Source organism: Myxocyprinus asiaticus, chromosome 30 (assembly GCF_019703515.2).
Source record: "Myxocyprinus asiaticus isolate MX2 ecotype Aquarium Trade chromosome 30, UBuf_Myxa_2, whole genome shotgun sequence".
Classification (NCBI taxonomy): Eukaryota; Metazoa; Chordata; class Actinopteri; order Cypriniformes; family Catostomidae; genus Myxocyprinus; species Myxocyprinus asiaticus.
This window is the reverse complement of record NC_059373.1, coordinates 35,407,195-35,431,303: the sequence shown is the minus strand read 5'-3', so window position 1 is coordinate 35,431,303 and position 24,109 is coordinate 35,407,195. Positions and strand designations below refer to the sequence as shown.

The 24,109-nt window shown below is 37.2% G+C and overlaps 1 protein-coding gene across 2 annotated transcripts in view; it reads left to right on the top strand.

Annotated features, from left to right (window-relative positions):
- Positions 1–23,874, top strand: part of sema4ab (sema domain, immunoglobulin domain (Ig), transmembrane domain (TM) and short cytoplasmic domain, (semaphorin) 4Ab) — a 49,546-nt gene extending 25,672 nt beyond the window's left edge. The window contains exons 3-15 of one of the 2 annotated variants that reach the window (XM_051663533.1): positions 9,215–9,375; positions 9,563–9,622; positions 9,864–9,962; positions 11,809–11,914; positions 12,643–12,765; positions 12,915–13,042; positions 14,022–14,203; positions 14,356–14,500; positions 15,267–15,456; positions 17,402–17,517; positions 18,528–18,685; positions 20,148–20,236; positions 21,090–23,874. In XM_051663533.1, the coding sequence (XP_051519493.1) occupies positions 9,215–9,375; positions 9,563–9,622; positions 9,864–9,962; positions 11,809–11,914; positions 12,643–12,765; positions 12,915–13,042; positions 14,022–14,203; positions 14,356–14,500; positions 15,267–15,456; positions 17,402–17,517; positions 18,528–18,685; positions 20,148–20,236; positions 21,090–21,943 (2,411 nt within the window). In that variant the 3' untranslated portion in view covers positions 21,944–23,874. Of the gene's footprint in view, positions 1–9,214; positions 9,376–9,562; positions 9,623–9,863; positions 9,963–11,808; positions 11,915–12,642; positions 12,766–12,914; positions 13,043–14,021; positions 14,204–14,355; positions 14,501–15,266; positions 15,457–17,401; positions 17,518–18,527; positions 18,686–20,147; positions 20,237–21,074 lie in introns of both variants that reach the window. The other variant, XM_051663532.1, reaches the window with a different exon arrangement.
- Positions 23,875–24,109: the final 235 nt, after the last annotated feature.

Below are 24,109 nucleotides of genomic sequence, written 5' to 3'. Positions count from 1 at the left end.
TCTTCTATAATGAACATGTTTTCAATTGCTGAGTTTAAAGTCATTTTGATATTTTTTCTGAGGCTTAATGTAAAATAAAGTAGTGGAACCATCTGTAGACGGTAAAAAAAAAAGTCTCATTAAAATCTGAAATTCTTCATAAAAGAAGCACTGACATGAGTAGTGCAGAACAATCTTTCATTATTATTTCTTAAAGAACTAAGCAGTGAAACAATTTTATTTTAAAATGATTAATTTTTGAAAAAAGTTTTTGTACCAAATCAGACTATTGTCTGATGAACCTTAGAAAAATAACATGCTAAAAAATTAACACAATCATGCCACAGGAATGTAATATGGAATTTTCTTACCATCTTAGAAATTCAAGCTTGAAGTACCACTTTTATATTTTTATAAATCCCAGTCATCAGGGGGCAGTAAGCGCAACTCCAGCTGAACAGGCAAAGTGCCGCTGTACAGACAACAAACCACACTCACTGACAGCAGACTGATCAAGATGAGGATGTGTTCTTGCATTCCAGCACAGCCGGACGGAGTGCAACTCCGAATGCAAGGATCTCGAGATATGTTTTTGTAAGTTTCAAACTAAACAGCGTCCTAAAAATGCTGTGTTTATGACGCGACACAACCAAAGTGTGACACTCCCAAAGGCGTCCATCTGATGCATGTGTATATCTATGCATCCTTAGAATACCCCTGATAATAAGTCTGCTTTACCATGGACAGATTGACGAATTCAATTGCAACATAGAGATTTGCCAATGATAGGCTTAGTGTATGTTCAATGATATGAAAAAAACAAAACAATACATTGCCTTCTAAAGCCACTTTTTGTATTGACTAATCAATGCTATACTTGTCTGCCACAATAATGAAATGCATTTTAATTATCTGAATTATTATATTTATTTAACATATATTAATAATTATGTAAATATAATTGTTTATAATTATTCAATCAGCAAATATCAAAATGTTTTTTTATTTGGGGGCCTTTCTTGGAAACATATGCAACTAATTTGATTAATCATATATAATGCAATTAATTAAATAAAAAAAATATATATATAAATATATATATATATATATTGTTTGACAGCCCTACTTTTGAATGGCTGTCAATGGATACTTTTTGCCCTCAGAATGATGTAGTTATGGAGGGGCTTACTGGCCCATGCCAACCAACCAAACCTTGACGTCTTATCCCCAAACCAACACAAACTGTTCAACCGCTCGACACGCAACCCACGAACAACATTACTGCTTGCGTTAATGCCTGCCTACTGTGCCTAGCATGCTCGTTTCTGAATGTAGATCCTGGGCTTGGGTTATTAGATATATCACCAATGGCAATAATAGTGCTGACAGGCGCCGTCCACCCCTCACGGCATGGTGCTTAGATGTATGCATTGTTTAGTTGTCAACAGAAAAATCAATCAACAATTCATGTAGCCACCTATGTTTGTTGATCCCATTGTTCTCATTGTTCTGTGTTGACAAAGGCTTGTATTGTGGTTTAGTTATCAGCTTTACAGTAGAATTTTTGCATGCTTGCACACGTGTATGTTTTTAAAGGATTAGTGGCCTTGAATCAGCGGTTTCACTCACAAAAGCTCAACGTGAGGTGGATGTCTCCATGTGTCTTTATTGCCTTTTCAACCTAAAGGAATAGTTCACCCACAAAGTTCACCCTCATGTTGTTCTAAAGCCCTTTGACTTCTCTTGGAACACAAAAGGAGATATTTTGAAAAATGTTCTGGTCTTTTTTTTTTCATGCAATTGCTAAGAGTAGGGACTGTAGCTTTCAAGCATCAAAAACGATGCAAAAGCATCGCAAAGTAGTTCATATGACTTAGTAGTCATAAGTAGTTCATAGTACATTAAATATAAGTTTCTGAAGCCATTCAATAGCATTATGTGAGGAACAAAGCAAATTTTAAGTCTTGATTCAATGGATATCTTACATTGGGCGAATGAGACAAGTAACAATTTCTGATTTGTGAAGGAATCTTTTGAGTCGGCTCTTTTCAATGAATTGGTAGATTTGATTCACAAAACCTGTCTGAATAATTCATTCATGACTGATCCGGTTCTCGTGCAGTGTTGGGCAAGTTAATAAAAAAAGCAATCTGCTACAAATTAAGTACTTCACCCAAATTGTATTAAGATTACTGACTACCTAATCGATAATCATATTTCTAATTACTTTTAAGTTACGTTCCAGAACACTTCTTCACATAAGTTTGTTTTACCATTCAACAAATGTAAAATTATGTCTATATTTCTGCCTTGTTCATTATTGCACGCAGGTCATTCGCTCAGCACCACACGTTTCTCCATTGACTCGTTAGTGACTCTTCTGTTGTCACAGAAATGCAAACAGACATCCTCGTGTTTTAAAAGTATTCTACATACATAATATTTTAGAAACGTGTAAGTAGTGCACTTAAAAGTGATGAACGTAATTGAAAGTCTGTAACTGTAATCTGATTGCATGAATTTATAAAACAATGCATTACACTTCTTTTAAACTAAAAAAGCAATTAGATTACAGCAATAAATTCCTTTTGTAATCAGATTACACCCAACACTGTTCTCAAGTTCAACTCTGAATTTCGTTATCTTAATTTAAAGGAGCATTTTGGGTGATCTGTTTGAAACAGAGCGACGCTAAAGGCAGCTATACAGTGCGTGCACAATTATTAGGCAAATTGTATTCCTCAGGATTAATTTTATTGTTGAACAAACACAGTGCTCTCAGTCAATCCAAAATGTTATTGAACCTCAAACCTGAATGTTTAACAAAGGAAAAGTGAGTTTTGTCTTTCTCAGGGGAATATATAAGTGTGCACAATTATTAGGCAACTAAATTAAAAAATAATTTCTCCCTACTCAATTGTTTATTCTCAATTTTTAGAGTAAGCGCAACAAATAAGTAACACAAAATGACAATTAAATAACATTTTTGGCCTTTCAAAAATATTCATGGACCAATATAGCCACCCTTTTCAATAACTGCCATGAGCCTTCCGTCCATGGAGTCTGTCAGTTTCTTGATCTGTTCACGATCAACTTTCGCTGAAGCAACTACCACAGCCTCCCAAATGCTGTTCAAAGAGGTGTATTGTCTTCCCTCACTGTAAATCTCATGTTTGAGAAGGGCCCACAAGTTCTCAGTAGGATTTAAGTCAGGTGAGGAAGGGGGTCACGTCATTATTTGGGCATCTTTGAGGCCCTTGCTGGCTAGCCAAGCAGTGGAGTACTTGGATGCATGTGATGGAGCATTGTCCTGCATAAAGATCATGACCTTCTTGAATGCTGAGGAATTCTTCCTGTACCACAGCTTGAAGAAAGTACTTTCCAGAAACTGGCAGTAGGTTTGAGAGTTGAGTTTCAGTCCATCTTCAACCTCATCCTTAATGATAGCAGCCCACATCAGTACCCCTCCTCCACCTTGCTGGCGCCTGACTCGAAGTGGTGCCCTGTGTCCATTAGTGATCCAGCCACGGGCCCATCCGTCTGGTCCATTAAGAGTCACTCTCATTTAATCTGTCCATAAAACCTTTGAAGAATCTGTCTTCATGTATTTCTTTGCCCAATCTTGACGCTTCAGCTTGTGAATATATTCAGTGGTGGTCGTGTTTCAGCCTTCTTGACCATGGCCAAGTCTCTGAGCACTTGACACCTTGTACTTCTGGACACTCCAGGTAGGTTGCAGTTCTGGAATATGGTAGCACTGGAGGATAATGGGTTCCTGGTAGCTTCACGTTTAATTCTTCTCAAGTCTTTTGCAGTTCATTTGTGCCTTTTCTTCTCCATGCGTTTTTTGCACCCCAGTTGATTATTCGCAACAAAACGTTTGGTTGTCCGGTGGTCACGCGTTAATAGTTTAGCTATTTCAAGAGTGTTGCATCTGTCTGAAAGGCATTTTACAATATTTGACTTTTCAGTGTAAGTTAAATCTCTTTTTTGGCCCATTTTACCTGAGGTAATGAAGCTGCCTAATAATTATGCACACCTTGATATAAGGTGTTAGTCACTTTCGCCACACCCTCCCTCATTACACAAATATATATCACCTGGAAATTATTGAATCCAATAAGCATTCAAGTTTATATGTTTTGGAGTTGGAAAATTTGCATGGAAATAATGATAAGATCAGAATACTCACTTGCCTAACAATTGTGCACGCAGTGTAACGGCTGGTTTTTCACTGGTAACTTGTGGATTTAAAGGGAAATAAGCATACGATTGGAAAATTTAATAAAGCAAATGCATGGACATGCACAATAGGGAAACAATTATGAGCAGCATGCACACTAGAATCTCAGTTACAGATACTGCACTAAAATAATTCTGCTCTAAACGTCATGTTTACGAATAATTAAAAGAAACTGTGTGTCAGTTTTTACTTTTTTGCACTTTCTTATAATTCTGTAATACACAGACTTAATGATTGATGTGTGTCTAGGGCTGGGAATCATGAGGAATTTAACAATTCTTGTTCCGATTCCTCTTAATGATTCAGGTTCCTTAACAGTTCCAGTAACGATTCCAGTAATTCTTTTAGTACCATTTTTTTTTTTAAGAATTTTTTTTGGAAATGAGAAATACAATTCTTATTGTATTTACTACCCTCTGCTGTCTGTTACCAAAGAATGAGATCATTTTGTTTATCTACCTCTTATGAACATTTTCACTTTATTAACAATAATCATTTTCCAGAGAGATAAGGAATTATATCACTAAAACAATATTCATTCAAATAAGTTGATGCTCTCTGTACAAAGCTAACTTATGTTGATATGTTGATGTTGACTATGATATACAAATGGTCTCCTTTCCATACTTGAACACTCATGAAAATTCATTACAGACATGAAAACCATCAACGCTCCTTTTACTATGATTATTCTGATAGATGACTGACTATTGCTTTGGTCTGTGACTTGTTTCAAGCTACTGCATTTATAGCCAGCATTTGAGAAGGGACCATTTTAACAAACTTTGTGATTTGAACTGTAATATGATAAACATAATTGCTGCGCTACTCTGCGTGTTTCCGCTTTTACTCCCGTCAGGGCGCCACTTGCTCACACAGCGCTTTCTGACAGGGTCAGTTCAGACTATATTTTTAAAAATGCAGCCCATAGCGGCATTGTGTTTGTGCAAGAACATATCGCAATTTTAATCTTATTAAATCCATCATCAGACATGTCTAAACAAATCGAGAATAAACTTGATTGTTCCAATATAAACTCAGCAAAAAAAGTTCAGTACACTGTATTTTAAAGATAATTTTGTAAAAATCCAAATAACTACAGATCTTTATTGTGAAGGGTTTAAACAATGTTTTCCATGCTTGTTCAATGAACCATAAACAATTAATGAACATGCACCAGTGGAACGGTCTTTAAGACACTGACAGCTTACAGACGGTAGGCAAGTAAGGTCACAGTTATAAAAACTTAGGACACTAAAGAGACCTTGGATTGAGAGTTTGTAGGCATGTTGTAAGGCAGGTCCTTAGCAGACATCACTGGCAACAACGTCGCCTATTGGCATAAACCCACATTTGCTGGGCCAGACAGGACTGGCAAAAAGTGCTCTTCACTGACGAGTCGCGGTTTTTGTTTCACCAGGGGTGATGGTCAGACTCGCGTTTAACGTCGAAGGAATGAGCGTTACACCGAGGCCTGTACTCTGGAGCGGGATCGATTTGGAGATGGAGGGTCCGTCATGGTCTGGGGCGGTGTGTCACAGCATCATTGGACTGAGCTTGTTGTCATTGCAGGCAATCTCAACGCTGAGCGTTACAGGGAAGATATCCTCCTCCCTCATGTGGTACCCTTCCTGCAGGCTGATCCTGACATGACCCTCCAGCATGATGATGTCTCCAGCCATACTGCTAGTTCTGTGCATGATTTCCTGCATGACAGGAATGTCAGTGTTCTGCCATGGCCAGCGAAGAGCCCGGATCTCAATCCCATTGAGCACATCTGGGACCTGTTGGATCGGAGGGTGAGGGCTAGGGCCATTCCCCCCAGAAATGTCAGAGAACTTGCAAGTGCCTTGGTGGAAGAGTGGGGTAACATCTCACAGCAAGAACTGGCAAATCTGGTGCAGTCCATGAGGAGGAGATACACTGCAGTACTTAATGCAGCTGGTGGCCACACCAGATACTGACTGTTACTTTTGATTTTGACCCCCCCCCCCTTTGTTCAGGGACACATTATTCCATTTCTGTTAGTCACATGTCTGTGAAACTTGTTCAGTTTATGTCTTAGTTGTTGAATCTTTATGTTCATACAGATATTTACACATGTTAAGTTTGCTGAAAATAAAAGCAGTTGAAAATGAGAGGACGTTTCTTTTTTTGCTGAGTTTATATATCTACTGTGGTTTTTGAGGGAAGACTGTGTAACAGAAGCCAGTCATGGGCTGCTTTAGCAAGTGTTTGTTCTGAGCAAGCAACACCAACCACATTCACTTTTACACACAAACGTCAAAATTGAGATGAGCAATTCATACATTGCAGACACCACCGTGACAATTAAATCTAATTATACGTCGACCAAAAGTACAAGAGGCATGCATGACAACAAAGAACGTAAAGAGTCTCGACTATAAAGAATTAACTGGAAATTACATTTTCCAAACGCTTCAAGAATAGGCTTCTCTGAAATGCCGTAGTGCCTGTCATCTCAAGAGAGAGACTTCACACCTCTCTGCTTCCTCAAACTGCTCCGTTGTATAGTAAGATAAACTTGTGTCAGATATGTCTGTGAAAAGCACATTCTGAGCTTTGATAAGCATTGAAGAAGCAATAGCCAAATATCCTGCTTGTTCAGGGCAGGGTTAAATTAATGTTATCTTGAAAAGCCAGCTCATGAGGTCCAGCTGTAGCTCTGCCAGTCAGTACACTTAATGCGGGTAATATTATTGGTGTTCACTAAGCAGAATTACCATTGCTCATGCTGGGGTCAGGGATTTAAACAAACCCCTTACCCTAAATATTACAAATTGGCACACTGGACATGAATGACACCTCAAATTGTGCTGCTTGAAGAGCTGTCTATGCTTTCTACAACTGATGTTTGCATGGCAGATGATAAAATATGCAAAAAGATCCCATAGAAAAATGTAAGTCTGGTTTCAAGTATTATCGCCCATTGACTCAGAGGATTCACTCTAATCGAAACATCTGCCTGTGACATTCTTTGTCAGATTTTGGCTTCTGTTTACAATTAATAAGCACTTATAGGTTCACTTAGTGTTCTTGTAGTGGTTTGGCTGCCCCCTGGTGTTCCTTGAGTATTTGATCCCATTTTATGCCCTACTTTTTCCCCTCTAGTTCTGTGTACTAGAAAATAATTTCCTTGAGTGTTTATTTATAATACACATCTCGATGGCTCGCTTTATAGGAGAGCAGCAGGTTTGACATAAATCTAATGCAACACCTGTAATAATATTTTACATATCAGCTGATGTCAATGGCAAATAAATGTGCTTGGAGTAATGTAACAGTTCAGTGATAAAGCCACAGTACATTTATCTAATGTAGCTCTTGGGATCACTGTATTATAACAACATTGAGCAATTGCGCTTGCCTGCTTTCATTAACTCATGTAGTGACCAGAGGTTGAGCTAGAAAAATCTTTATCCATCACTCTGAAGGACTGAGTTGAAAAATTTCCGTCATGGTCTTTTTTTTTTTTTTTTTATCCGTACTTCTTATCCATACTTTTCATTTCATAAAAAATGAAGCTACATTCAGGGGGGTAGCATCCATTTATAATGGAATATACAGTACATATCAGATAAAGGCTAATAGATTTATGACTAAAGCATGAGTATTTTGAATCAGGAGTTCTAGGGTGGAAATTCTAGCTGTCAATCAACTGCTGCGATAAAACAATTTAACCTTGTAACAATTTTGAGTTTGAGATTCCACTGGTTACAGAGCTAGGGCTAGTAGAAATCTGGTGGAAAGCCTACTTTATTCATGCATTTTGAGAAATGAACAGATCAGTTTTTGTTCCAAGAAGCTAGGACCATCCTGAGCCGAGATATTGAGGTTCCCGTAAGTCACTGTATAACCAAAATGTGTCGTGTGCATGACACAAAGATAGCCGTCGAGGTTAAACCAGGTAAAATAAAAATAAAAAACTGGTGGTTTTGCAATACCAATACATAGAGGTAATTACTCAAAGTTTTTTTTAGGAATAAGAAAAATGGTCAAGCATCCAACTTTACAATTATTGGACCACTTGAGATGGACTAACCCTATAGTAATTAAAGGGATAGTTCACCCAAAAATGAAAATTCTCTAATCATTTACTAACCCTCATGCCATCCCAGATGGGTATGACTTTTTTCTTCTTCTGCAGAACACAAATGAAGATTTTTAGCTCTGTAGATCCTCAAAATGCAAATTAATGGTGACCAGAACTGAGCAACATAGGCAACAAAAGGAAATATAAAAGTAATCCATGCGACTTCAGTGGTTAAATCCATGTCTTCTATCATATCGCTTCTGAAGGTGTGGATTTATACACTGAAGTCGTATGGATTACTTCTATGCTGCTTTGATGTGCTTTTCGGACTTTCAAAGGTCTGAGCTCCACTCACTTGCGTTGTGAGGACCTACAGAGATTACATATTCTTCACATAGCTGAAATATTCTTCTAAAAATCTTCGTTTATGTTCTTCAGAAGAAAGAAAGTCATACACATCTGGGATGGCCTGAGGGTGAGTAAATGATGAGATCATTTTCATTTTTGGTTGAACTAAAGCTCATTCTATCCCTTTAAAAGCTATGAAAGATAGTAAATTAGAGTAATTTAGATTAAATGCTCCCCGTTCTCTGCTTTATATTGATATTTAAATATTGTACATTTAAAATATTTTTTTCCGCTTTACAGTAATTCGAAAAACATTTTTTTTACATTTATTTCATTAATTTTTTTATTCATATTGTTTATTTTTTAATAAAAATTATAATACAGTTTTAAAGTTTTCATTTTCTTAATGGAAAGAAATTAACCTTTTTTTTTTTTTTATTTAGTGGAAATATGACATTCCTAGACAGGTTTTGAGATTTACCCATCAATGACTTGAAAATAGTGGTAATTAGTGGAAAGTCTGAGAAAAAACCATCCATCTGTAATATGGATTATTAATAGTGATCATTGTTTTTTCCTCTGTGTTGCAGGTAGTCCAGGTCGTTCTCTCACTGTCTTCACAAATCCTGATGTTTACAACACCACCACGCTGTTGCTTAGCAACAATGAGGACACCTTATTTGTCGGAGCACGAGACACCGTTCTCTCTATAGATGTCAGTCACACTGACACTATGACCATGAAGAAGAAGGTCAGTGTGGTTTTCTGTGGTACTTGGTACATGAATGGCTGAAGGATATTACATGTATGACATATATATTTCAGCAATCAGAGATTTAACATAATAATCCAAATAACTATGTGATAAGCTTTGTTTGAGTGTGATGAGTGCACAAGCTTACCCCATTTGCTTATTTCTTTTTACGTTCCTATTTAAGATGGACTGGTCGCCCTCAGAAAAAGACCTAGCTGATTGTTCCATGAAAGGAAAAATGAAGGTATGGAAATACATGTTAAAGATAAATTCCTATGCTTATATTCCTGTATGGAGAAAGATTTGAGAGGTAAAGTAATACAGTCTGTAAATGAAGCAGTCAGTGATGGCTTTAAATGAATCATTATCACTAGGTTTGACAACCACTTTCATTTAGTCATTTTTCATTTTTTTATTTTATTTTATGTGAAATAAACTGGGAAAATGTCTTTGTTTCTTAACCGAACACCCCTCTCCACCCCTAGCCGGATTGTTACAACTTTGTGAGGGTTCTGCAAGTGCTCAACTCCACCCATATGTACACCTGTGGAACGTTTGCCTTCAGCCCACGCTGCATCTACATCGTAAGACACACTACATCCATCTTTTTAGCTTTCTTTTATTAGCTTTTTTTTTTTTTTTTTTTGGTCCTGCTTGTCTTTCTATTAACTAAAGTCAGCATGAAATCTTAATTGACGCTGCTCACTTTCCCAGTACATGTTACTCATCTTATTGTGCACTGTTTATCAATGCTCGTTATTGCACGGAGTAAAAAGACTTTGTAATTTTTCAACAAAATAGAGTAACTTGCTCCGCCTCTGAAATGACTTTCCCTGTTGGCTGACATCAACTGGGCCGTGATTACTTTTGGTTAACCAATAGAAAACAGAAGTAGAAAAATGCTACAGTTGGGATACGCTGAGATGCTCTTAAAGGGTGACGTCCTGGTCAAAAGGCCTCCTCAAAAGTTGGTGCCGGCAAACTCGCATTCAGATCTTACTTAATTCTGGTATGGAACAACCACTTTTCACAATCCAGTCAACTCATGAAGGATAAAATCAAGTTTTACTCAGAAATACGTCACGTTACGGAAGTTAAATGGGTTGCATATGTTTCATGTTGACTTGACGTGTTCATGGATCCATGTTTGTGTCGGGATATTACATAACCCTGCTGTGTTTTAAATATGTTAATATAACATGCTTCATAGACACTTATTAGTAAGTTATTAGAAGTTGTTTTAATTGTTAAACGCTTTTGTGGTAAAAATGTACCTTTGAGAAACTTGCATGCTTGTCCCTCACCATTGACCAGTCTGTAATCCTTTCATGGGAACACAGCAGTCTTGAGTGCTGGTCCCTCACTCTGCGTGTGTGTGTGTGTGTGTGTGTGTGTGTGTGTGTGTGTGTGTGTGTGTGTGTGTGTGTGTGTGTGTGTGTGTCAGTGTCAGTAGAGAGATGTGCAGGCCACATAATCAGCCTTGTATGAGAAACCATCTCAGCCTTTGAAGGATTTTGTTAATGTTCTCACCATCTATTTGACACACAAAATTGTGCAGGGCAAAAGTGTAATGTGTGTATATGGTTGGATATCAAGAACTGGTTCTTATTTATAATTGGATTTGTTTAAAAAATAAATTAAGTTCTAAACCAAATTATTTTTATAATGTTTGGTTCCATTTAAGGAATATTCCGGATTCAATACAAGTTGAGCTCAATCGACAGCATTTGTGGCATAATATTGATTGCCCCCCAAAAAAATTCGACACATACAATGGAAGTGAATGGGGCAATTTTTGGAGGGTTTAAAGTCAGAAACGTGAAGCTTATAATTTTATAAAAGCACTTACATTTATTCATGTATTATTTGAGCTGTAAAGTTGTTTAAATCGTCATTTTTACAGTCGTTTTAGGGTTTGTTGACATTACATTGGCCCCATTCACTTCCATTGTAAGTGCCTCACTGAAACCTCGATTTTTGCTTTTTTTAAAGAAAAGTAGGGGCAAGTCAAAACGTATTTTTGTGGTAATCAATATTATGCCACAAATAATGTTGTTTGAGCTTAACTTGTATTGAACCCGGAATATTCCTTTAAGAGTTCTTGACCATGTGTACAGATCCCTGCGTTAAAATGCTAGCTATTAATATTATTTTAAAAATGCCGGTGTTTCTTGTTCAACTATTCAGCGTGACCAGTGTAGTTTGATTCACAATAAACGACTCTTTTAAATGAACTGGTTGAAAAGACTCATCTTTCTCAAACTCAAAAGTTACCAGTTCATGTGTACTTAAGGCTTAAATCAGTGTAATTACTGACTGGTTGTTAATATAATACAAACTTTTAATAAATGTTGTAATAATATGTAGTTTGATTCTAAACAAAATTAATCATTTTAATGGTCATTTTATAAATGTGCTCCCCTCCCACAGAATATAAAGACGTTCTCTATGGCCACAGGCCCCAGCGGTAAGCCCGAAGAAGGCAGAGGTCGCTGCCCTTACGACCCGTACCAGAAGAACACAGCCATCACTGTAGGTAAGAATCCCTCCACTGCCTGGAGCACGTCAATCAGACATGAAAGAGAGAGAAAGGGAAAAGCAAAGAAAGAAACGGTGAACAGACACCCTTAATCCTCTTGCTCTTACGTCCTAACCCTGATCTACTTATCTTTGGGTGGTGTGACTTCAGAAGCCTGAGAATATTTACTTCACATTTACCACTTCAGCTGTGACACAACAATAAACAATCATTCAGTTAATCCAATCAGGCTTACAGTCTAATTAAAGTCTAGGTGAATCCCAATTGGCACACTGTCCATCCTTTTTTTAATGTCCTAAATAAGGATTAACACGTACTTAATAATAGTGCATTGAAAGTAGTATCCATAAGGTGCCTGGATGGTGCAGCGTTTGGAAGTATGCATTTGTGCATGCTTATTTGGCTAATATTGCTCCATAATAAAGTATCATAACAGTAGTCTATACATGCACCTCATTACAAGTCTTTTGAAGTCATACGACAGCATATGACTATTTACGTCATAACTTCATCAATGGCAAACATTGGTATTCATGTGTCACATGACCTGTCGTGACACGGCATGTTTGAAAATAGGTGACTGCACATGATTAATCTTTTAGGGTAACACGTTTAGCTAGAAGCTGACGACTGAAAGTATGAATGCTTAGGAATGATTGATGCATGTTTTTATTTGTACAGTATGTGATTTCACACAATATAATAAGTTTCATTGTGTGTTTCAGATGGAGAGCTGTACACAGGAACAGTAGCAGACTATAGAGGGAATCGACCAGTCATCTCACGACACTTGAGTGAGGGCAGCCATGTTGATCTCAAACTGGATGATACACTTGGGTGGCTAGAAGGTATGAAAACATTTTTTAATGCTGTCTTATTGCTGCCTAAAAAGCAAAGTAAAAGCAAATGAGATTAGACTGAACAAGAGGGCTGTGTTTTCCTGACTACTCACAATTTATGCATCATTTATCTTTTTTTCACGATAATGAAATTCTAGATCCTACATTCATCAGCTCCACCTATATTCCCAGTGAGGAGAAGGTTTATTTCTTCTTCAGTGAGACTGGAAGAGAGTACGACTTCATTGACAAGTTTACTGTGTCTCGCATCGCCCAAGTTTGCACTGTAAGTGTTTCATAAAGTAATACATTTCTAGTATGTGCGTGTAAATTCACTGAGCACTTCATTAGGAACGCTATGGCCCTAACAAAGTTCCCGATGTGGTCTTCTGCTGTTGTAGCCCACCTGCCTCAAGGTTCGACATGTTGTGCATTCTGAGATGATATTCTTCTCACCACAATTATACAGAGGGGTTATCTGAGTTACTGTAGCCTTTCTGTCAGTTCGAACCAGTCTGGCCATTCTCTGTTGACCTCTTTCAAGGTGTTTCCATCAGCAGAACTGCCCCTCACTGGATGTTTTTTGTTTTTGGCTCCATTCGGAGTAAATTCTAGAGACTGTTGTGTGTGAAAATCCCAGGAGATCAGCAGTTACAGAAATACTCAAACCAGCCCATCTGGCACCAACAATCATGCCACAGTCAAAATCACTGAGATCACATTTTTTTCCCCATTCTGATAGTTGATGTGAACATTAACTGAAGCTCCTGACCCATATCTGAATGATTTTATGCATTGCACTGCTACCACACAATTGGCTGATTAGATAATCACATGAATAAGTAGGTGTACAGGTGTTCCTAATAAAGTGCTCAGTGAGTGTATACTTGTGTGTGTGTGTGTGTGTGTGTGTGTGTGTGTGTGTGTGTGTGAGCTTGTTTGTAAAAATAGTTTGAAAATACAAACAGAAAAACAGCTTGACAATTATGCACTTATGATTCCCCATATAGTGCACAGTAGTCTAGTTCCGGAACAAAAAAATCCCATAAATGTTTCCCTTTTTTTTTTTTTTTTTTTTTTTTTTTGTTGGGCTTGCACTGTTGCACTCTGTATATACTATACATCTTGCACTCTATATCATTTATAAAAAAAATATATATTTTTTTTTTTACAAACTTGGGTGACTCAAAAAACAAATGTCTAGAGTGAAAGGTTTTAATCTGGAACATTCCTTTAAAATGTCATTGGTGTTCATTTCTGTTTAGAGTGATGTGGGTGGGCAGCGAACTCTGCAAAGACGCTGGACCACCTTTGCCAAGGCTCAGCTACTGTGTCAAGCTGACCAAGAACTGCCATACAACGTCCTGCAGGATATTGTCACCCTTCCACCACCAGAGGGCACTTCTGAGGACGAAACGCTGTTCTATGGGATTTTTAGTTCTCAGTGGTGAGGAAACATGCTTAGATTTATTATAAGAGCTTTTTTTATTCCTATGAAATTAGGAAGGGTTTATTTGTTTTGTTTAAATAAAAGTAACCCAATCTTTTTCTCTATATGTATTTATTTATTTTTTTGCTTTTTTGTTTTGGTGTTCGTAGGCGGGTGAATTTGGGTCGTTCAGCGGTGTGTGCTTTCAGCCTCAGAAGCATTAAAGAGGTGTTTGCAGGAAACTACAAGGTTTTGAATCGGGACACTCTAAAATGGAGCACACGGGTGCAGGAGAAAATGGCAAACCCTGGAGAGGTTAGTGTCATAGCACCCTGTGAGTGAAGCTGCATTCAATGAGTTCAGTCTCATGAAATATATCACAACATTTGTCTGTTTTGGAGAACAAACAAAAAATTATTGACGAGCATAAATATGTAATGCTTAGTCAGGAGAACAGGGATGGATCAGGACCTAACTCCTCCTCGATCAACTTTTCTTAAAGTGTTCTCAGGGGTTTAATGCTTGTCTCAGTTCATACTCCAAAGTTTTCCACTCCTCGTAACCAGTGAACTAATGCTCGTGGAAGGGTTGAGTCCAATACTTGGTCTACACGTGGGAGAAGAACTATCTGGGCTTTCCAATGTTTTTTTGTTTTATTTTGGTTTGGTTTTTGTTTTATTTTTTTGTTTTTGATTGTTTTGTTTTTTTGGTTTGGCTGTGTGTGTGTGTGTGTGGGGGGGGGGGGGGGGGGGGGGCTTTTTGGTTGCATTTATTTTATTTTTTGGTTTTGTTTCCATTTGGTTTTGTTGGTTTGTTTTTTGTTTTGGCTTGTTTATATATATATATATATATGTTTTTGTTTGAAAAAGTTTGGGTTTTGTTGGTTTGGTTTTTCTTTTGTTTTGGTTTGATTTGTCTTTTTGTTTCATTTGGATTGTTTTTTGTTTTGTCTTTTTGTCTTGGTTTGTTTCGTTTTGTTCCTTTATAGTTCTGTGTTGATCTAAACAAATTCTCTGGTTCTGTTAGAAGGTTGTCCTTAACTCTATCAAGCTGGTCAAAGTTTTGCTCTTTATCTCCACAGTGTGGCCTCCATAATGCATCAGACAACACACTTCGCTTTGTTAAGGAGAACTTCCTAGCTGACAAAAGTGTTCCGCCAGTCAATCAGGGCCTGTCAATGGTGTCTCCTGATCAGAGATACAGCAATATCGCAGCTCAGAGAGTGCGGGGAGCCCGCGGCAGAGATTACACTGTGCTCTACTTGCTCACAGGTAAATATTGGTGTATCATAGTCTGTCGGTGTTCAGTTAGACTGCATGATAATGCAAGAGTTTAAACCTTTGTCAGTAGGTTTATTGAAATATCTGTAAAAATTGGCAAAGATAGCAAGGCCAAATGCATTGCTAATCCATTCTGTTATACATCTAAGGACTGCACAGTTTTTTGCAGATAGTATTTCATACAGCTCCCATTTATTGGCATAGCCTCAACATTTTTTTTAGCTTATCAAAAGGGAGTGCGGCTTAAACAAGCAGAAGTATGTTATACTGTCTTCCTGTTGACTACTTAAGACTAAAACAGAGTTTTAGTTACAATTCTAATTTGCTGTTTAGTAGACCTTAAAGCAACACCAGTTGCATGAACAGTCCTCTTTAAAGGGATAGTTCACCCAAAAATGAAAATTATTTCATTATTTACTCACCCTCATGATATCCCAGGTGTGTATGACTTTCTTTCTTCACCAGAACACATTTGAAGAAAATCAGTAGGTCCTTAAAATGCAAGTGAATGGTGATTTCTCTTTTGAAGCTACAAAAATCACAGACAGTCAACATAAACGTTATCGATATGACTCCATCAGTTAAATTAATGTCTTCTAAAGTGATAAGATTGCTGTTGGTGCAAAAAAAGATCAATATTTAAGTACTTTTTAACTATAATCCAACGCTTCACGAGAGGGTGGAGTCCAAGCTGTCTCTCGTGTGACGTATTCGTGTTGCCATGATACAGATGTAATCTCACATTCTCCACTCAGTTGAGACATCCAAGATGAGCACACAAGTGCATATTGTGAGTAAAGAAACAGATAAATACAGATCTAAACCAAAACCAACCAAGCTACTGTACAGCATTCCTCCTCATTGTAAACAGTGCTGCTCTTCAGTTCTCATGTGATTCAAACGGCAATGTGATTACGTCACACCCGCGTACCACTGCTCACCAGAAGCATGCTTTAGAGTTAAAAAAACAAAACCTACTTAGATATTGATCTTTTTCGCACCAAAAGCGATCTTATCGCTTTAGAAGACGTTCATTTAACCACTGGAGGTGTATGGATGAAGTTTATGATGACTGTCAGTGATTTTTGGAGCTTCAAAAGACATCTCCATTCACTTGCATTTTAAGGACCTACTGAGCTAAGATATTTTGGTAACACTTTACAGTAGGGTTCCATTTGTTAACATTAGTTAACAACATTAGTTAACATGAACTTACAATGAACAATACTTATTAAGCTTTTATTAATCTTAGTTAATGTTGCTTTCAACATATACTAATACATATTTAAAATCAAAGGTTGTATTAGTTAACATCAGTTAATGCATTATGAACTAACATGAACTAACAATAAACAATTATATTTTTATTAACTAACATTAGCAAAGATTGATAAATGATGTAACAAATATGTTGTTAATTGTTTGTTCATGATACCTAATGCAATGCATTAACTAATGGTAACAAATGGAACATTTTTGTAGTGTTACCGATATTTTCTGTTTTTCTTCAAATGTGTTCTGCAGAAGAAAGAAAGTCAAACACATCTGGGATGTCATGAGGGTGAGTAAATGATTAGAGAATTTTCATTTTTGGGTGAACTGTCCCTTTAAGTAACATTTTTAAGGGCACAACAGTGATCTTGTAAAGGTTTACCTTATGTTTGGACCCCCAACCTTTTGACTAACGTCCCTTAAACTAACCGCCACTACCCATTTTAGTTGGTGCAATACCTATACTCATATACCGCAATGTAATAGACTGTGAGCAAGCCGAACCACTCACGTTTTCCTAAACATCAAAGAACTGAGTTTGATTTTGTGCCTTGTTTTCTTTACTATTGTTCATTTTAGTTGTCTTCCTTTAGAGGTATCCTTTTTGTGCATTTTAATTAATCATAGTATTGTCTTAACCCTGTTTCCTTTGTTCCCCTGTTAGACTCAGGCTACCTGCACAAAGCTGTGGTTCTGGAGAAAGGAGCCCACATCATTGAAGAGATCCAGGTGTTCCATCAACCTCAGCTAGTGAAAAACCTCCTGATTTCAATCTCGAAGGTACCTGTCTCTTCACGTGTCATTTACTGGCTTTACTCAGAGACTAACTGTCAATGTGTGTCTGTATTTATACATACTCTAACACAGGGCATGTTACAATCAATTCATACACAATATCTGACTCTTCTACCAGTCTGTTAAAGACAGTTCTCTTTTAGCTCTGCACACGCTTAACTAACTGCATGACAGTTTTAACCTCCTGAGACCCCCGCGTGACTGCTGTGTTCTTTTTGCATTTCCCTTTTTGAGTTGCAACTAGTAGCACCTAATAAACAAGCAAAAAAATAAATTCTAGAGCAAATAGAATTGTTGTCCACATATGTGGACAGCGGGACTAAGTTGTGAAATTTTAAGTAATACCAAGCTATAGAAAATCTGATTTTCATCAAATAGTTTATTATATGTCCAGGAGTGTTAGTTAGTCATGTTTTTGAGACGTTACAGACATTACAGCTGATTTTCTGTAAAGCTGCGCCCTTAGGAGCGCTTCATGGAAATCGACATCATGCTGTTGTGCCACGTGACGCGATGCGCCAGAAGTTTGACCCTTAAATGACAGTGGAGAGTCTTGTGAACAGTATTCAGTCTGTTTTAATTCATTTAAATTATGCGTTGCATATAGCGAAGCCAAAATAAAACGTCCACACATATGGACGTGGGCTCGCACGAGGTTAAAGGAGATGTATGCTGGACACTTGTTGGCTGCTTTTCCTTCACTGTCCGTCACAGGTCATCAATTAAAAAGATTTTTTTACCCAAACTTTATGACTGACATTCAGGTTATTTTCAAAATAAAACCACTAGTGATTTGATTTTTTTTTAAATCCGGTCCAAAGTGCCAAGAGTTACAGCATTGTGTAATATTCTTTTACTCATAATACCTGCATAATATAGTTGCTACACAACGTTACTCATTGCCTAATTCATGTCACACCCAAGTCCTTACATTACATTGGTAAGAGGGAATCTGCTACTCAAATGAAATGTAAGTGTTCTCCTCTCTCCTTCAGGGTGTAGTGTTGATAGGCTCTTCAGAAGGAGTGGTTTCAGTACCTGTGTCCAACTGCTCATACTACTGGAGTTGTGCTGAGTGTATTCTGGCCAGAGACCCCTTCTGCGGCTGGGACCCTGTGATGAAAGTCTGCACAGAATTAAGTCAGAACCAGCTGTAAGTGTAGTTATGCGATGGTATTTTTAAAATGGTCTTAGGTCTGTTTTTATTTTTTGTGGTTATTTGAGATTTTCATTATCATTAATCAGGTATAAATTATTGTCCAGAGTTCCAGACCACTACTGAAACAGCATGTAGATAGCGTTTTTACGTGGTAACTGTTATTTTTCTCAGCGCTGACCAGGATGGGCCAATCACAGTTGTTAAATATAGCAGGATGTGGATTTTAAAAATACTCTTATAGAGACTGCTGAGGCAGATTTCCATTCAAAGTTATGAATCCTTGCAGATATCAGTTTTTAGTCAAAATAACTTTCCTGTGTAAAAATGTCTCTAATGAGATTTAAAATGTTTTTAAATTTAAATGCTGATTAGTGGGGAATTCGGTCTTCTGAGACGTCAAGTGCCCTGTGGAGGAAAAACAAAGTCTCATATGACAGTCAGTGGCTGACAACATTTGCAATTTGTTCAGTTATCACTTTTTATTCATTTTTTATGTTTTAAAAGTATATAGGCATAATAAAAAATTGTATATATTGATTTAACACAGAAAGTTACACAAAGTAACAGAACAATGTATGCCTAGTAACAGGTTTCATTGTATATTGAAATAAACATTTCGTGACATAAGGGTTGAAAGTAAATTAAGTTAATCTTTTCGATCAAATTATTGGGTGGCGCGAAAGTTTTTTTTTTTTTTTTTTTTTCAAAAGGGGGGCGTGACCGAAACTATTTGAGAACCACTGGTTTAATGTGTTCCGGTTCCAGATTTTTTTATGCGTTAACATGAATAGCCTCATCATTTCAGTTCCGATAAAACTGTTATGTCCACAATACACATTTTTCAAGATAGGAAAACACAAGAGTGTGTTCTGGCCCCCAAAAAGTATTCGGACACTTAAGCTACACTTTAATGCCTGGATATCAGTGTATTTGATAACACAGTGTCAAACCAAGATAGAACAATCAAAAAAGAAAGATGGCATGCACTTTTCAAGCAAGTAACTTCACAAAAATAAGTTTGAAGTTTCTAAATAATATACTGTTCAAAAGATAAAATATTCAGTGACTTTCTGGTTGTCAAATGTCAGTGGAATATGTTCATAGTTTATGTGATGAAATACACCTGTGGTTACTCTGCTAGGACACCTGTGTAAACATGAGGGGAACTGACTTGAAATATCCAATGAAAAGAATCACCTTGACACCAGTTGATTAAAAATAATAGAAAAATGGCTCAGGCAATTGAAGTTAGTTCTGAAAAAAGGTCTAGCATCATTCGTTTGCAGATGCCAGTTGATTTGATATATAATGAAACTCATACATTTTTAGATGTGGCTTCGGTGTCCAAATAACTTTGGGGCCACAGTAAGAGTTAAAAACAGTTTGAAGTTGGCTTAAGCACTGCATAGTTGGGCTTAAACTGATCGTTCTGCCACTTTTCATTGTCCTTTCACAGTGTCCAGGATGTAGATGGGGGTAATGTATCGGATCAGTGTAAATCTGTGACCCCCAGGTCGCGCTCGGGCCAGGGCCGATCCCCCTCAGGTGAGCAGAATTGATGTGTAAATGTTTCCATGTTTAGACATCAATACATGAATATGTCTGTTATGGGGATTTATAACTTTAAGGTCTAAATTTCAGTCCTTGTTTTAATTATACATGATAATTTCAGTTCGTACCATTTAATAAGTATACTTAGATCTTTGAGTGAGTTTTGTACTGTTTATGGCACTTTCCTTGAAATTTAGATTTACCTCAGTGGTCTTGACCATCTTGACTTTATCCAGCAATTAAAATCATACAACAGAGACATTTTTAACTATTGTTTTTCATTAGAAAAATCTATTTTAATATTATTTAAAGTAATATTCATTACATGTTAAGCTCAATCAACAGCATTTGTGGCACAATGTTGATTACCACAAAAAAATGTTTTGACTTGTCCCTCCTTTTCCTAAAAAAAGCAAACATCTGGGTTACAGTGAGACACTTACAATGGAAGTGAATAGGGGCCAATCTGTAAATGTTAAAATACTCACTGTTTTAAAAGTATAGCCAAAAGACATAAACAAAATGCATGTTAACATGATTTTACTGTGATAAAAATCACTTACTAACCTTTTCTGTATGAAGTTAGAACCAATTTTAAAAATTCGTTACCATGACGACGGTAACTCTGTAATCTGGGAAACTCCGTAATGTCAGTAAATCCCTGATTTTATCACACTAAAATCATGTTAACACATATAATGTTTATGTCATGTGGCAATGCTTTTGAAGTGAGTATTTTAACGTTTACAGATTCATGAAAGTGCCATAAAAGACGTCTGTGTCGCTGTTGTGGTGTCCTGTTTATGCTGACTTTTGCCCCTGACCTCCTCAGCTTTTTGTCCTCCAGGTGAGGTGGTCTCTGTGTCTTTAAACGAGGTGGTACACCTGCTGTGTCCCGAAGCGTCACACCTCGCCAAGCGCCACTGGGAGCGTCTGAATAGTCAGCTCTCATCCAAAATTTACATTCAACCAGACAACGGCAGCCTCAGTTTTGTTGCAACTCCATCCACCCTGGGACATTACCTGTGCCAGTCTGAGGAAAACGGCTACACCCAAATCCTCATCGTCTACCACGTTAAACAGAAAAGCAACCCCACCATTCAACCAGTCGCCCCGAGCCGCCCACAGAGTACCCCGGCCGCTGATGCAGGCAATAAAGCCCCGGTCTCCACAAACAGGTGGACGACACCCACACGGACCGAGTCGAAGCCTAAAACTGAAGAGCCTGAGCCCACTGTTGCTCACAATGATGCGCCGGCTGTCACCACACGGAAAAGCAGGAACTTTACTCGCTGGTTTGAATCAGAAGAGGAGAAATCTCGCATGATCGAGCCTGGTGGAAACCTCCAGCTCGCTGACAAGCCCAGCTACCTGCAGGAACTAGTTGTGGTGTCCGTTTTGTTAGCTCTGTGTGTCAGCGCCTTGCTAACTATCGCCCTCTACAGATTTCGGCAACCGTGTCACAGCAGGACGGTCCCACAGACGCTCTCCTCTCGCATGGATGCTGAGAGGGGCGGAGCTGCAACGCCCCAGGAAAGAGAGACTCTCCGAGGGCACTCGCCACGTGGGGAAAAGCGGAATGGACAAGCACCCAACGGACAGTCACATAACGGTCAGACGCACAATGGCAAATCTCCCATTACACTGAGCAACAGTATGCTGACCGGCTCGAATGGCCATCTACCCAACACACCCATTTGAGGGCAGATACCCTGTGTTTAAATGATATTCCTTTTTCTGAGCCATATTTGTGTGTTTGTGCTGTGTCGGACCTTGAGCTTTGTTCCTTTACCACTTAACTGGCATGATCACTTTGCACTGGGAAAGAAAAGAAAACTGGTAAAAAAAAAAAAAAAAAAGCACATTGCAACCTTTAACAAACCTTTGGAGCTGTAAGATTCAAAGATCTGCTCTCAGACCTTTCTAGAAGTTGGTACAATTGTAAATTTTCCAGTTTGTAAATATTTAAGCTGTAATTTATGTGACAACTGTTTCTTTCAGTGTAAATTGTATCATAGATCTTATACCTCTCTCAAACCACTTTCAGACAAACTCAAAATGAGATCAAATTTCATGTTTTTTAATTACGCTCAACTTACATTTTTTAAAACTGATATTTTAGTCTAATCAGTTCAGTTAAATAAACCTATATTTCAAATTTACTTTTGATGGACCTCAATGATAAGACATGTTTAGAGAGATGGCATAACTAATTAAATTATCATACGTCTTTTATTAACAGGTTGCTGAAAAGTGAAAGTACTTTGGTTTACTTTGTCAGCTATTTTAGTCTATGTGGGTGATTCTCACGAAGCCAGTCAAGAAAATGTCCTGGTCTTATTTTACTCCAAAATCAAAAGAAACAAGTAAGAAAATATTTAGCATATAGAAAATGAAGCCATTTTTTTTTTTTTTTTTTACCATTATTATTTATTATATTGTGACATTATTTTAATGACGGATGCGCACATTTTAGCCCCAAATTCTCTTTACTGCAGTGGGGAAAAAAACTGATTTAATATTTAAAGTACTTACACATCATAGTAGTGCTGACTTGGTATTGTCTTTTATTTTTTGCTGATTTTATAAACAAAACAAAACAAAAAACTGTGTACATCATTGTGCATCATTTTTACTGTAATACAGTGAAAAAGTGACTGTTACGGTAATTAAAATAATCACTGAAATAATTAGGAATAGTACAAGTAAAATGTCCAGATGCGTATTGAGAATTTTGGGGGGTAAATGTGCTTAAGTATCCTGAAAATAATGTCACAATGCAAAATATCTTAAATGTAGGCTTCATTTTATTTATGCAAAATATGATTTCATATTATTATTGTTATTATTATTATTATTATTATTATTATTGATTAGGGGTTAAATATGACCAGGACATTTTGTTGATGGGTTTCATGAGAATCACCTATGCCTTTATTCTATTTTCTTGTCTAATTCCTAATTTTGAACGTTAAGACAGCATTCTTCTGTTTAACACAGATTTTGTAATTTTATTTTATTTTTTATTTTTTTCAAAGTCTTGGCACCAGTTGAAAAAAAAATGTAAGCTTTCCAAGACAAAGTGGTTTAATTTAATTGCTGAGAATTTTGTATGTTTATTGTGTAAAGAGTTGTGCAGAATCAAGTATGTGCAAATACGGGTACTTGTTGATTTGTTCATTCAGTTTGGATATTTCTCTATCATTTATTTCTTAAAATATCCTAATATAGAAATGATACTCAAAGTATTATTATGGTACTCTGGACCTGATACAGAAGTGTGTAGCCTGGTTACCTCTGTCGAATATTTGGGCTGACTGCAACCAGTTCCACTGTAGTGAAAGGGACTGAACCATTCACTTGTCTCTTAGTTTGTTTTCCCCGGGCTGCGATGTAACGCTGAATGGTACAGAGTTGAAATCCTCATTATGGGGAAATCACTTGTAAATTGCCAAATGTTAATTTTATAAACCATTGATGGATAACATGTTTTGTTGCTAGACAGTTCTTTCTGTGGTTCAAAGAACAATTACATTTTTGTCTTTAGCTGGATAACAGTCCACTATGCCCAATATGTGAAGCCTTTCAAAGGAATAAATGCATACACGTGCACACCACTGTTTTTACACAATTATTTGATCTTTATTTTGTATTTAAAAGTAATAGACAGTTTGAAAATAAAAGATTTTTAAATAGTTTGGCTGCAACACGTTTTCTTAAAATTGACAGTCTCTATAACGTTTACTTTTTGCTATCACTAGGTTGCACCAAAGGATGCCAGCAAAAGTTTAAAAATAAATCTGTAGTGACAGATCTGTTTAGAGATTATAGTTCTGACCTACATTAAATTATATTAAAAGAAAATCT